Source organism: Sorex fumeus, unplaced genomic scaffold, assembly GCF_029834395.1.
Source record: "Sorex fumeus unplaced genomic scaffold, SorFum_2.1 ptg000008l, whole genome shotgun sequence".
In the NCBI taxonomy this organism is placed as follows: domain Eukaryota; kingdom Metazoa; phylum Chordata; class Mammalia; order Eulipotyphla; family Soricidae; genus Sorex; species Sorex fumeus.
Genome location: NW_026606065.1, coordinates 69,532,965 through 69,549,324, shown reverse-complemented (window position 1 = coordinate 69,549,324; position 16,360 = coordinate 69,532,965). Strand labels below are relative to the sequence as shown.

At 32.4% G+C, this 16,360-nt stretch overlaps 1 protein-coding gene across 4 annotated transcripts in view; it reads left to right on the top strand.

Annotated features, from left to right (window-relative positions):
• Positions 1–16,360, top strand: part of PCDH17 (protocadherin 17) — an 89,075-nt gene that overhangs the window by 66,625 nt on the left and 6,090 nt on the right. For 3 of the 4 annotated variants that reach the window (XM_056110017.1, XM_056110015.1, XM_056110014.1), the window contains one exon: positions 3,622–3,705. The exons of the other annotated variant lie outside the window; for it this stretch is intronic. In XM_056110017.1, the coding sequence (XP_055965992.1) occupies positions 3,622–3,705 (84 nt within the window). The remainder of the gene's footprint in view (positions 1–3,621; positions 3,706–16,360) is intronic. 4 annotated transcript variants of the gene reach the window in all.

Below are 16,360 nucleotides of genomic sequence, written 5' to 3'. Positions count from 1 at the left end.
TTCCTAAGGCTATTGCAAAAAAATGTCCTTGCTCTCTTTGCCCCTGTATCTTTATTATTGGAATTATTCCTCATTTCTTTTGTCTCATTTTTGTGCCTCTCTCTCTGTTGACATTGTTCTGCTAGTATAAAATTATCCGGGACTTGCAGTTCTACAGATGATGTGACAACCTACAACATTACATAAAAGTAGGGTCCATGGATATTTATTCTGAAACTCCTCCTTTAATTCTTGAGATGGCTTGGTAAATCCATACATCACATGCTTACTCACTATAGCCAATAACTATTCATCCAGGTTTTTTTTCATTTTTCTGAACACATTATCTGGATGAGCATAGAATTTTTCAAACAAAGCATGTTTCCCATTTACTTGTAAAGTTATTTATCCAGTTTTGTTTGTTTTTGGTCACACCATCAAGTGCCGTGTGCACTGTACACTCTTTTTTTTTTTAATTTTTTCCCTTTATTTTATTTTTTTTTTACAGTTGTAGATTTACAATTTTTTGTGCTTGGGTTTCGATTATACAATGATCAGATACCCATCCCTCCACCAGTGCCCATTTTCCACCACCTTGGATAATATCCCTCCCACCCCCATCTCCTCATCCCCCCTGTCTCTGTGGCAGGGCAATCCCCTGTGTTCTCTCTCTCCTTTTGGGTGTTGTGGTCTGCAAAAGAGGCATTGAGTGGCAAACATGTTCAGTCCATAGTCTACTTTCAACATGCATCTCCCCTCCTGGGAGGATCCTCCAAACACCCTTTATTTGTTGCTCCCTTCTCTATCAGAGCTGCCCTTTCCCCTAGAATGCCCGGCTGGCATCTGAGCTATGCAGTAATCCTCCTGGTGCTGATCTCAGCTATTCTTGGGTATTAATCTCATATTTTGTTACTTTATTTCCCCCAGATGAATGCAATCTTTCTATGTCTATCCCTCTCTTTCTGACTCATTTCGCTTAGCATGATACTTTCCATATTGGTGCACTGTACACTCTTTCCATCCCCATCATTTCTCAATTAATCTCTCTGCACTTACATTTACCTAAAACCAGCAAGGAAAAATTAGGCTGGACCTTTCTCACATTACTTGGATATTTCTTTAACTAAATATCTAAATTCATTACTTCCAGGTCTTATTTTATATATAACCATTTCCCCAAGTTTTCTACTATTTTGTAACAAGAATTATCTTCCAGCACCTACTATTGCATCCCCTCAGGGACCTCATAATAAGTAACCTTTAATGTTTATTTTTCTACCTGCTTTCTTCTCTTCATGATCTACTCATCATATCCTCTGACAATGTGGCAACTTCCTCTCCTCACCTGTTTCTGAAGCCTCATCAGAAAAATCCTTAACAACGTTATTTATTTCAATAGTTGCACCTACAGAAAATCAGTCTAAATTTTATTTTATAATGTATTTCAAAGCTCTTCCAGTTTCTCTCTTTTACCCAATTCTTAAGTCACATTCAGGTTTTCAGGTTTTTGTCTCACCTCATCCCCTATTGCCAAAATCAGCACCAGTTCCCTAGGGCAACTACAATAAATTTCTCTAAACTGGGTGGCTTAACAGACATTTTCCAATGTTGTCCCAGTTTTGAAGTCTTAAAGACCCCCATAAAGGTGTCAGCAGAGCAACATTTTCTGATGGCTCCAGGGGAGGAAAGATTCTTCCCTGGTTCTAGTTAAAGTCTGGTGGTTGCCAATAATCCAAGAAATAACATTCCAGTCTTTATTTTTGTGTTCACATAGCAGTTTCCCACTGTGTGTCTGTCTCTGTGTCTGTTTTGTCTTCATCTCCTTTTTGAATCAATTATTTTTATTGAGTACCATGGCTTATAATTGTATTAACATGAAACTTTGGATGGGGACCCATTCTAATCTCATGTGAATTTTTCTTAAGTAATTATGTCTACAAATAGTTCACTTTTAAATAAGGGCATGTTTTCATATTCTGGGTTCACATAGATGCTGGGGAAGAGATGTCCCAGTACAGATTACCGGTTTTTTCCTTTAATTTGACTGTGATTATTTTTATGGATAAATAGATTATGTATCATGAAAACTAGGTTATATTATTTTGTAAAGGTAGCATATAGCCAATATATCTAAAATATTTTGTATTGGTTGCTTAGTTCAGATTATTATTAAATGAAAGTTAATAAAAAAGTTAGTAACTAGGAAAAATCCAATTTCTGGTAATAATAAATACTTAAGAAGATTGAGTCAAATATACAAAGAGACAATTGAGTCTAGTAACAAATACGGATAAAAGAAAACAGAATACAAAGTTTTTCTCATGAACTTGGCAAGAACTTGATTGTCTCTTTAGAATTTTAAATTGAGCACAGTAACAAGATGACCTACAGATTAATTATATTCCTTCTCCTGAACAAATATTCTGCATATCTTCGAATCTCTTTTACCATCTTAAGAATCACAATAGGCATCATTTAAACATGTGCATGAGGCAGACTTATTTTCAGGTGTTTCCATCTGTTGTGGGAATATCCTTTAAGAATAGGAGCGAAACATACACAAATTAAACATGAAGCCAGGGGAAAAAAAGGAAAAAAAATTGAAAGAAACATCTGCAGGGCAACAGTGCATAAAAATTGTTGGAGCTGCCTGTTATTAACACTTCAACCTGTTTTATGTTGGAATCCTGCATAATTATATTCTAGGGGAGGGGAAAATAAGAGATGTGAAATAAAGGTTGAAAATAAGAAATGAAACTGTTTTAAAAAATAAAGCTACTGACATTATCCACAGTACTTTTAAGCACTACTTTTTAATTTAGGCACATTTAGAAAACACCAATTCAAATAAAATGTCACTTTTTTTTTAGTTTAAGAACATCATCAGTTACACCCATAATATGCCTAAATGGAACAATTATATAAAACAAAACAAAATAGTAATCCTTTCTTTAACTTCACATTAGATATATGTTCATGTCTGGTTTAGAAGTAAAGATTGTTACAGAAAAAAATGCATATACATTTCAGGCAAGAGATAAAAAGAGATTCTCTACAAATGTTACATTTATATTAATACATATTTGTTATTGAAGTGATTATAATTTTTACAAAACTAAAAATTTCTATGTAAATGGATAAAAATGTAAATGAAAAGTAGTCCATAGTTCTACACTCCCTACAATTAGCTTTATGAAACTAATATTAACATATGGTTAAACTTTGTATTTGCATCTTGATATTTAGAATGCAAAATAGTAGACAGTTTGCAACTTTAATTTTGTTGGCCTGTTGTTTATATCTTCTATTCACTATTCCCAAAATCTATTTTAGTTAGGTTAAGTGAATCCATCATCTTCACAGAGTTATTTTTTTCCTCTTGTCCTAGACATTCATATACTTACTATACACTGTTTCTGTCTCAGGTGAATGGAAATGTTCAGAAAAAGTAATTTTCTTCCAGTAAAACTAAGTCATATGTACCTGGGAAAATACCAATGACCATATTTTTTTAGGGATGGATCAATCTTAGAAATTTTAAGATGAAAATTAAAATCAATAAAAAAGGATTCATAATTCAATTGGCCCTTTTTACCTACTTGGTTTTTCTACTTGTTAACTAAAAATATTTTATTTTTCAAGCATTCCCGACTTTGCTTTCCTTTGCTATCCTCACCCTACACACCATCACAAGTAGACTTCAGTCTGTTGATCTGCTTCCTCCAGGTGAGCAATTTCTTCATCTGCTAGCTTTCTCTTCTGTGATCTGAATTTTACTTGTTAGACGATGGTACTCCTAAGGCCATACCCACATAAATGTACTTATCTATAGACCTACATGCACTCAAATACACAAATATTCAGAACCTGTAAGATACCTAGCATAGTAAGTGTGTGATCTAGTCTATCATTATCTACATTGGTACTATTAATATTTCAAAAGATTGTGTAGGGTAGTATCGAGTTGCAAAAGTAGAAACATTTGCTTTTTTCACATTATTCTTGTGAGTTTTCATGGTCTAATTCTTAAGTTTTCATGTAGAAGACTTACTGTTTGTCCTTTTCACTTTGGAGATCATTTAAGAGCTTGTAAAAAAATTGATAGTACAGAATGTGAGTTGTTACAGGAAACGGGGTTGCTTATTTTTATTAGATGTGAGTTGTGGTTTTGAGCAAGCTGCTTCTCTGTTATAGCTGTGGAACTTATTTTTCACTTGAGAACCTCGGTTCCTAAATTCTTTTCTTAGTGACAGGCAACAGCACTCTATGTTAGAGAATTATTATTTTATGGAAACATATTCAACCTTCACACACTTTTAAAAAATATTTACACGTCATGCTAAGGTGAATTTCTGAACATAGGGCAGGACCAAATTCATATAAATCATAATAGTGAAGTTTAACATTTAAATCTAACTTGATATATCTTCCCAATATATTTTAAACATTAATATGCATGAAATGTAATGTAAATATATTAAAATCTGAAATAATTGAGCAGATTAAGTGAAACACAGGAAGGACTATTTACCACAGGTGACGAATTTAGTTCTCGTTATATTTTTTTAATCAGCAGTTTGAATAGCTTACATCTTTGAATCATTCGAATCCTTTTCAAAGGTTTTATTGATTTCTGAGTAATTTAATCTATACATTAGGTAAATGACTAAAATGATATGAGGCTGTAAGTCTGCTTGAAAAACTTTTATTCTGTAGAAATTCAACAAGTGCCATCATATTTATGTATGTGGCTATTACATTTCCAGAAAAAGTGAAAATTGTGTTATTTTCTGCATGAAAATAAATAGAATTGTAAAGAAAACACTAGCCAAAGACTTGTAACTACAATAAAATAGAGAACCTGAGTTAAAAAAGTTATATTTTTCTTATTTTAGGACTTAGATGAAAACTTTGACTACATGCATTCAAGGGTATACGTAAATCTAACTAAAATATTTTTATTTTTAAATAGTTGTGATGTCACATTCAATTATAGTCATAAGGGTCACTGTCACTTTCACTGTCCTCCCATTGTTCATTGGTTTGCTCTAAGGCGCCCAGTAACGTCTCCATTGTGAGACTCTTTACTGTGTTTGGCATATCAAATACGTCACGGGTAGCTTGCCAGGCTTTGCCGTGCAGGCAAGATACTCTCAGTAGCTTGCTGGGCTCTAAAGACTTTATTTTTATATTCTGTAAAAATTAAGTTTACAAATAAGTTTTACATCAATAAATCATTTTGGCTCTCAGAAATAAATGTCTATACATTATTTTCTATTCTTCAGATAGTCCTTTCTCTTGATATGATTCCCATTTTCTGCTCATTAACATGTTACCTTTTTCTCATACATGTATGTATACACAAATATTTTATTGTAACTGTCTATCAAGTCAAAACAAATAGAAACCTACTGAGACCAGGAAAACCATAAGTGAATTAAATACTAAGTGAATTGTATATTTACTTTTATATCACTAAATTATTCTAGAAGATTTTTGTACTTAGTAAGACTTCTTTCATTATTTTTCATTGGTTTAAGAATGCATTTTCTTCATTGTCTACAACAATACAAACAACAGGACTTTTTTAAAATTGTATTTCTTTGTTTATGGCTGCATGAGTATTTGAAGCTATTATTTCAAAACATATTTTCTTTGTCCAGAATGTGAAGCTTGCGAATATTTTCCACTAAAATGCATGTCATAATATAAAACTGTTCAATTTAGAACTCAATTATTGGTTCTTAATGTATGTAATATTTTCTAACATATTTTATAATAATTATATGTGAAGCAGTCACTATACATACATATATATGCTTGTATATATTTTGGAAAATTATCAGGCTTTTTAAATTGTATTTTAATCACAGAAAGCCTGCCTGAATTATATCTTAGTTTGATAACCTAGGATGGTTATTTCTATCTTTTATATGTGAGTTTCCCATTCTCTTCTCCTAATTTCTCCATTGCTTCAGTGTATTTTAATGATTATAAAATATTATAGCTGTTACTAGAAAAATGATTTGTCATTGCCAGTAAAGCCCATTACAAGAAACATTTCTGCATATTTACTCAAGAACACAGCTACTGAGTGTATTGATTTTACTTAAATTTTCATTCTTTGCGTGATCCAATCATAGAATAAGAAACAGCTTCCAAAACCTAACAACACATTAAAGGTAATAAGAACAGAACGGTTTTGGAGAATTAATTCCAAAAACAAATTTTAGTTAAAATGTCAATTATATTTTCTTTTTTACTCTTTGTATGATTTTAAAGGGTGTAATAACAATAGAAGAAGTAGTACTAATGGTAGGATTAGCAGTTTGGTAGTAGGAGTTATTTTGTTAAAAGCAACACAAATTTATTTAAGTTCATACGACTTTATTTTATACTAAAATTTCTGACAACATATTACCAATTATAATAGTTCTCAGAATAATTCATTTTAAGAGAGGTAATTTGACAAAAAATAAATATTATCATTTGGGTCTATATGTGTGTGCATTATGTAGGTACGGGCATTAAGAATGTCTAGAATTAACTTATATTTAATTGTTGTAATAAAATTTTATAGAAGTAATCTATGAAGAAATATAGCTTCATATATGTATTTTATATCTTACATTTAAAGTTAATATCTTTGATATTAATGTTCCCTTTTAAAATATATTTTGATCTTATTAAGTTTTAGTCCTGTAGTTTTACCGGGTTTCCTGTTGATTGTTTTCATTCTCTTTTTAAATAAATAATGTTATTGAAGCAACAATGTTACAATACTGCTAATGTTAATGCTTCTGGTATGTAAAATATTACTGTTTCTCCATCACCATCAAAGTGCTAAAGACCCTCACTATCCATTTGTAAGTTGCAGTCTTTTAAAATAATGATCTATGCAACACAACTATTCATTCTTTTGTAATTTATTGGAAAGTTTAGATCAACCTCTTGCAAACAGCTCTGTGAATTTAATGAATAGTTTTTGGAGATGAGAATTTAATTATAATGTATAAAAAATAAAATCTCTCTAAAAATACGTCATTTGGGATTTTGAAATCCTATTGGCAGGTGTTGATTACTAAATAATAAGCAGGAGAGGATTATTTGCATCTGAATTAATTCTGTATTTTGGGAAGCCCTAAAATGTTACCTGATTCTGTTTGTCTCTAGCAATTGAAAACAAACAAGTACTAGAAACAAGACACAAAATGGGACTTAAACTGGTAAAAATATATACATCCCAATAGGAATCCAATAGCAAGCATGAGATTAACACAAACAGGACTATCTGGCTTGCTTCTAACAAAGAGTTCGACTTAATAGGCATGATTTCATTGACCTTCCTTACAGGATTACCACTTTGCTAGGAGGATGACTTGAATTTTAGATGTATTCATCCATGTCATCAAAAATGGTATCATTATCAGAGACGGGATTAGTTACAGAGGCAATAAAAGGACAAGGAAAACATCTTCTAAAGAAGAAGTATAGTAGCTTATTTAAATAATCTTGCGTCTGAATTCACAGCATTTAAATTGCTAGAATTTTAAATTTGTCCTTGTAAACCAAACACAGCTTTTACTAACTATTGCATGCCACAGCTTTGGTTTCTCACTGCATATGAATCAGGTTCCTTAGGATGCTGCATTAACCCTTTAAGACTTTAAAATTGCAAGGGCTTATTAATGCAAACCATATGTTTATTATGATTGCTCTTAAGTAAAAAAGTTATAGAGACAGCTAAATTAAAACAATAGGACACATTCAGCAAAGTAATGCCGAAGAAGAAAGTTAGAACAAAGGGAGAAATTTTGGAAAGCATAAAAGGTGTGAGATTTTAAAATACTTACTGCTATAATTTAACTCATAAAGTCATGATTGTCTGTCTCTTTTAATTCTAATTAAAGTTACAGTAGTTTCAAAAATTCCCAAAATGGCAAATATTCTCACCTTCATGATTCAGTGGAATGTAGGTCAGGCAGGATTCATTTATCTTGAGAGGCTATATTTGATAGTAAATAAAGACTTTTAGATTTTTATATAAACGTTATTTAACAGACAGGTGTAACATTACTTAAAAAAAACAATATATCATTCACATTACGCATGATTTAATTTGAGGTCTAGGCTTATTGTGAAAACTGACAGTTTAGTTTCATAAACCAATGATTATGTCATGAGTAATTTCTGAGTAATACACCTATCAAAATATTTAAATAATTTTCTTTAGTTTTTAGTCCACTGCTCAGAAGCTAGTCCTGATTCTCTGCTGGAGGTTTCTACTAACATTTCTCTGGAGATCATGTGGTGCAGACGATTGAATGTAGGCTTCCCACATGCAGACCATGTGCTCTGACCTTTGAGCTATCTCTCCATCCCTAGATGCTTTTTTTAAAATGTATTCCTCCTTTGCAGCATCCATAATATTCTGTTCCAATCTGGGAGTGTACGTTGAATACTGAGTGCCTCTGTGCTCAAAGAATAGAATATAAAAGAATGTAACTCAGCATCAGTGCCTTGGTCCTCAAGGGGTACGAGGGTCTCGTAGAGACAAATAGATTTTAAAATACAAATTAGGAAACAATTCTAGGATATAGAATTAAATGGAAAATGATGACGTGGCTATACCTTTACAAAAAATATAAAATCCCGTTTTGGATAAGATTTTTCAATAATTCCCTTTAATTAACTATTCTTTTTGTCTAGAGCCAATCAAGTTTGAAAAGTTTATGAGATTCAACATCTACTTTAGTTGTGGCTATTCTCATTGCATGTATTTATTACCTTTTATAAGGATCTTTTTTCTTCTAGACGTCTCTACTGTTCTTAAAGAATCCTTTTATCACTCAGATATGTAATCATATACTGTTTAGTTAATAATAGTGAAAAATAGAGGAACGGAATGAGTGATAGAAGCAGGTTTTACTTCACTATTCTTTGAAATAGGGCTGGAGCGATAGCACAGCGGGTAGGGTGTTGCCTCCCACGCGACCAACCCGGGTTCAATTCCTCCACCCCTCACGGAGAATATCCACAAGAATATCCACAAGGCAAAGCCTGACAAGCTCCCTGTGGTGTATTAAATATGCCAAAACCAGTAACAACAAGTCTCACAATGGAGAAGTTACCGGTGCCCTCCGGAGCAAATCAATGAACAATGGGAGGACAGTGCTACAGTGCTATTCTTTGAAATGCACACGCCTATGTGGTTACTTCCTCCTTCCCAAAGTTTTTCCCTATCACTGTCTCCTTCCCTCTCCCATCTGATGAAGCCTGCTCATCCTTTGGTCACACAGCTCAAGAACTTCTACAGGGGCTAGGGTGATAGCACAGTGGATAGGGTGTTTGCCTTGCACGTGGCCAACACAGGTTTGATTCCCAGCATCCCATATGGTCCCCCGAGCAGCGCCAGGAGTAATTTCTGAGTGCATGAGCCAGGAATAACCCCTGTGCATTGTTGGGTGTGACCCAAAAAGAAAAAAAAAATCTTTTTCTACAAAGTTTTTTGCAGTATTAATATTATAGTCATATTCAACTGAATTCAATTGCAGCTGGGTATCTGGAGCATTTGGAACAATGTATATATTATACATAAATATTATACATTTTTCTCCATATATTTCTCTATATTTCAGTTTCTTGTCATTCCTACAATATAGTTCAAAATAACATTGATTGCATTTCTTCCTCTATGATGGTTTCAATTCTTGTTTCGACTTAATAATCAAAAAGCTAACTCTTTACACTAAATAATTTGAATATAAGAGAGGAACACAGGTTCATTTACCTCTCCTTGAAAAAAATGCCCATGCTTCAGGGTACTTTTGCTTGAAAACTTCCAATGCCAAGACACAAAGGGTTTGTGAGTCTTATCTTAAAAATAATCAACTAAAACTTCTATAACAATTGATCATTGTACTATACATGGATAATACCCACAATGTTTGAGATTATTTACTTTGGTAAGATATATGAATCACATTGTTTCTTCTTCAAGAGGGCCTATAGATTTTTTTCCTCAAAAAATTATTTTGTTAATAGAGTTTCAAATTTCTCATCCAGTTTTCTCTCTCTAAGAGAGGGGCCAATTTATCTGTACTTCACATGTAAATCTTTGCTGTTAATCCTGATAGTGGCTGTGTTTAGGACTGGGAAGAGGAGTGAGAAGCTAATGTTTAAAGTAACTCTCAAACAAGCACACTGTGAAACAATCATGTTCGTGTCATAGATTTCCAATACAAGCTTTCAACTCTTATTTTTTATCTTCTTGGTGTTTCTATATAAAATTTCCTTTTATTCCTTTGCTTTTATTTCTCAGCATTCTCCAATTTAGTTTGCTAATGTTTCCTTTATGTAGTGTATTATCTAAATGATAGATCGATTGATCTATCAGTAGATAGATAGATAGATAGGTGCCAGGAAATTCTTTCTTGTTGAAATAGTACTCTGTCCAAGAGGTTATTTGAAACCTTCCCTAAAGGTGTGCAGGTGCACAGAGTAGAAAGGGCTAATGTTCCAAGTGCTCCAGATACCCAGCTGCAATTGGATTCAGTTGAATATGATATAGGCCAGTGGTTTCTGGTATCTGAATGCAACCATGGCAATACATTCAAAAGCACTGTGCAATGCAGGTGCACGCTAGAGGATTGGTACTTCAAAGCTGTCATAGTTTGATTATTTGATAGTTTTGTAACTTCTGCTTCAAAACATGTTCGTCATCTATCAAAAGCAAATAGAATGGCACTTCACACCCGAAGTAAAATCTGGAAGACAGATTGTCGAAGATTCCTCTTAAAATATATGATATTCTCCAATAGTCTTTTTATTATGAGTCTTAGTTATCTAATTTTTTATGAAAAATTACTATGAAATAATTTGTAGTCCTAGAGTCTTGTGTTGAATGTTTTCTTATTGTGTCACTGCCAACATTTGAACAGGTATCTTCCTAAAACAAGCAAGTGTATATATTGTGATAAAATAGCTCTCTCTTAAGTTAAAAATTTAAAAAAAATAAGAGAAACAAAAACTGATCCTATATTTGTGGATTTCTATATTGGTTGCATAACTAACAAAACAGCATGGATTCTGTTTCAAGGGAAACAAAGGCAAAATTATAGTGCAATAGATGAAAGAATACTTGGCAAAAAAGTGTTTGGTTCCCATGCCACGTTTTCCTTAGTCATCCCTTTTCTTCTCCAAGTAAGAGAGACACCAAGCTTTTATAAATAGTGCTACAAATAAGCCTGGCAGTCATGTGGACTCTAACTGGGTAAAAAAGCTTGTGACAAAATCGTAATATTAGAGTATCCCTTTCTGACACCAAAAATATTTTGAGGTAACGTTCCAAAAATTACTAGAATTAATATCAAAAGTGAAATTCTTTCTCCACTAATAGTCATACAGGATGAAAAGAGAAGTTTTATTTTTAACCAATATGCTAGTAAGTAGGACATAGAAATCATAAATGGAAATAATTTAACTGAATATACATTATTAGGTTGCCATTTATATGGTATGATTCATCCTCTCGCCATAATAAATCTAAGGATTTTATAAAATGGTAAAGGGAAATAAGTGAATAATAATCCTCATGACCAAAAAAAGAAACAACTGCTATATAAGAGAAGTGCCAGTTCATGAGACACTGCAAATTATGTTAATTTACTTAAATCAAGCTTGTATCAGAGGTTTGCTGGATAATATCTAAAAAGATTTTTATTTTAGTATTGATTTTTTTCTGATATGTTAGAATATATTTTGTTAAACTGTAATTGTAACCCAGTGAAGTGGTGTGCATGTGTGATATTTTGTGTTGAAAAGACTGGATACAGTAAGTTTATACCCAATTAAAAATATTTTAGTGAAAATATAGATGCATATAAACTACCTGTCTATTGTCTTGGCATGATATGGTTTGCTATTAGATAATCTGTGTTAGATGTCAGGTGCAGATATTTTAGTTAATCTCCCAAACTCTTGTGCCAGCCATAAATAGAGATAGGTGCTTGCTCTATGCTTTTCCAGACAGCTAATTAGGTGTTATGAAAGCCTACATTGGTGAAAGAAGGTGAATTGGAAATAAAAAGGAAAAATGTGAACAAATAAGAAAAGAAACAGATTTCCATTTATAGAGTTGTCTACTTGGAAACAACTTTAATTTTAAGATACTGTTAGAAACAGTAACAAAGTAACAACCACAATCCTAAGAGAAGAGCACCATTCCTGTTTCAAGTTATTTACAAAGCGGAAATAAAACCATTTTTGCTGACAGTCACAAGTAGAGAAAGCTCTCAAATATTTCTCTCCCATGGCCGTGGCATTTTAGAACTTTCTCATTGATGCCCTGACTAAATAAATTTTGGTCTTCAAACTTCTAAGACACAGATATTTATTTTTTATTATAAAAATTCAATTAAGTGCATATTTGAATGCCTAAAGCTAGAAATGTTATGCATGATTCCAGATGTATAAATATGTGAGCTCCCAAGGCAGCCAGCAAATTTAAACGAAAGGAGAAAATCCTTTTATGTTTTCTAATATTTTTCTAAGTGGTAACAAATTAGTTGGCAAGTACCTCTCTTTGGGTGGTGTAGTACAGTGCTTTGAAGACAAAAACAATAAACTTGATTTGGAATATGTGATAAATTCTTGCCCGAGAGTAAAACAGAATAGAATAAAAGGTAATTTTTTCTGAAATAAAAATTATGAACTGATTTTTTTTTTGCCTTTTGGGTCACACCCGGCAATGCACAGGGGTTACTCCTGGCTCATGCACTCAGGAATTACTCCCAGCAGTGCTCAGGGGACCATATGGAATGCTGGGAATCGAACCCTGGTCAGCTGTGTACAAGGCAAACACCCTGCCCGCTGTGCTATTGCTCCAGCCCCTGAACTGATTTTCAACATTTTTTAACAGCAAATACTAGTAAGATTAACATAAAAAAAATTCCCCCTGACTTCCAAAACAACTTTTCTCCACAAAGTCCCCTTTAATCTTTGTTAATCCTTGCTAGTGTTTTGGCTTCACAGCTTAATCTTATGAATAGTAGTTGTTGGCATTTTACTCATCTTTGAAATGGCTACACTTATGTCACTAGTATAAAGATATAACAACATTAAAATCTCATTGAAAACATAAAATTATAGTAACTTTTTGGGAATATTATTAAAATTCAGCAATTTAAAGGAATTTAACTTTACATATTGCCAAAATATTTTTCCTTGCCTAGATATAATTCAGAATAATTCCTCTGTGATAGTTCCTTTGAAGGTATATTTTGTCACAGAAATGATAGCTTGCCTAATATCAAAGATTAATTTATTAAATTTCTTAGTCTAGGATAAAAAAAAGATAGAGCAAGGGCTTTCAGATGTTATAACCAATATGACTATGGAGATTCCAGGTGTCTTTTTGTCTAAATCAATGTAAATTGCATAAAATTATTAAATTATAGGTAGTCAGGCAATCATAGATTTTATACTACACTTTTCCCCAATAGGGCACAGGGAAAGACGAGGTGTTTTATATTGATGAATTTAGTTTAAGATTTTTACACACATATGTGCTTTGTAAATAAATAACATATATGTTATTTTTTAATAGTATGGATGCTGCTCTTTTCTGGCATATTATTGATTCATTTCTGTTTTTCGTATGGCAGTTGCTGGTAGTTTATCTTCAGGAATGCATTATACCTGCATTTGAGTTTTTTTTTATTTAAAGGGTAATGATTGAGTTGTCGGAGTGGCAGCTCAAAGATCTGAGAGCACACACTATCTAAGGGAGGCCAGGGTTTGATTCCTAGCACTGTATACATGTTTCACAGAGCACTACCAGTGACTCTCAAAACCAAGACTTGAACTGCTGGTGACCGCTCAAGTTATCACATAATATGTGACAATAAAAACTATTACCTTTCATATTTGTATGTGTTTGTGCAAGTGGGGAGTATTTATGGTATAGCTGAACTGCAAGCACTACAATTGCTTGAGTGACTTTATCACTCTAACAAAACATATCATTTAAATTAGGGTGCATAAGATGAAATTCATTAAGCTTACTATTTTTAGATAGCTCCTTTTTAAAAATAGTATAATACCCAGATATAGCAACAAGAGTATAGAGTGATTCTCAATACTAAGAATTTAAATTTATGTCATTGTCACATGATCCTTCTGTGAGTCATATAGATAAAGAATTAGACACTACAACTTTCCCTATTGCCAGAATGCCCCAGATGTCCACTGTTGGCATTTTGAAATTATCTTCTCTTTGAAATATAATTATATTTATATCTCAATTTGTCTCATCTGCATACCACTTAGATTATGTGATCTTACTTGTCACATAAGAAAAGATGTATTCTGAGAAAGGGTAATAATCTTATGTTGAGGGAAGAATGAAAATGAGAGTAATTTCTTTACCATTCCAGATTGGTTTCAAAGAAAAAAATGAATTTTGAATCAATTTTTTTACTTTGATTTCTTATGCCATGTCCACTTATCTCTAAATCTATTTGCTGGTACAAATATGTAATATATGCAAATAGTTACTGCCTAGATAATTTGCTATTTTGTATTGCTATAGCTTGTAATTTGACACGTCTATTCTGGGATCCAGTATCCCTAAGGAACATAGAAGTTTGTTTACCTACTTTTATTACTCCAGAACTTGAGAAAAATGCACTATTTTTTTGTATATACTTTATGTTACATGCACTAAGCTTATTGAAGGAATTTTTTTAAATGTATAATATAAGAAACAGGACAAAAATCCTACCAATGCAAATCACAGTTTAATCTTATGCAAAGTAGTTGTCATTTTACCCATCTTTGAAATGGCTACAGACTCACTAGTATAAAGACAAAACAACATTAAAATCTCATTGTAAACATAAAATTATAGTAACTTTTCATGAAAATTATTAAAATTCAGCAATTTAAAGGCATTTAATTTTATATATTTCCAAAATATGTTTTCCTTGCATAGATATGATTCAGAATAATTCCACTGTAATAGTTCCTTTGAAGGTATATTTTTAATCACAACATGACAGCTTGCCTAATATAAAGGATTAACTTATTAAACTTCTTAGTCTAAAATTAAAACAAGAGAGAGCAAGTGCTTTCAGATGTCATCCAATATGACTACAGAGATTCCAGGTGTCTTGAACTTCCACTTTAATTCCTGTACCCCACCCTGTTCTTGCCTTGCTTTAGTGCTTCTCTTCCTTTGCTTCCTTCACATTGCTTTTACTCTTTCCTCTTTTTGCTTCCATTTATATCTTGTCCATTGTTTTGTATAATTATTTACTCTATAGTACTTATGTGTCTTGCGTATACCTATTTATCTAGTTATTGGTTACTTCTAAATTAACTCCACTCTCTCATAAGTTCTTGTATGACCCTCGAATGCTATAGTTCACTTTGTGCTCATAAATCTCTGCTGCTTCTACAAATGTGCCTATTTGATTTTCTTCACTATTCTGTGAATGGCTTCCATCAAAATTGCAGGCTAATCTCAAGGTGAACAGCTTATAATATATCAAAATCAATACTCAAAATGCATTCCCTAGGACGTGACATAAAGGAGTCAAGTAAAGAGCTGCAGATTTTCAGCAGCAAAGTGCAAACAATCATTTTATGTTGATGGTTTCAAATTGAAGGTCGATTCATACTTTCATACATCTGCATTATTCTGTCTCCTTCACTGACTTCTTAAATTCTTATCGAATTCTTTCAATGCTAGGCTATCAAAATTTCTAAAATTGAGGGTCTGTCAATATTGTAATAGTGTTAGTATTTTAAAGATGGTGTATGTGCTATATTTTTTTTGAAAATCACTGATCTAAAAGATTCAAGAATATCACCAAGTAAAATAGATATTAAGATTTCTATCTTTGAATGATACGATACTAACAACCAGTGACAAGATAGAGAGGCAGTATTTCTATTTCCACTCAAAATGGAGAAAGAATGCGGTTACGTTTTTATTACATTTTTATGTCTTTTTGTTTTTTAATCTCTTCTATCCTATAAATTCATATATGAAGCTTTCCTCGAAAATATTTTATGTCTGTGCTTCTTCTGTGCTGTCTTGTCCATATGTCACCAGCCTTTCCCATTATAGTATTCAAGTCTGTGGGTGGACAGTTGAGCCTGAGGTTACATTTCAGCATTCTTTGCTTGTATTACATGATTAACCAAACCTATTTCATTCACTTATAGATAAACATATTTTTTAAAGCATGACAGAATTAAAAGAGACAAACTACTTAGTACATTTTTCTAACATTTCACAAGTGTGAATGACACATGCTATGAAATATCATGGTATTTTTGTTCTGTCAAGACACCATTTTGATTTCTTTTTAAGATT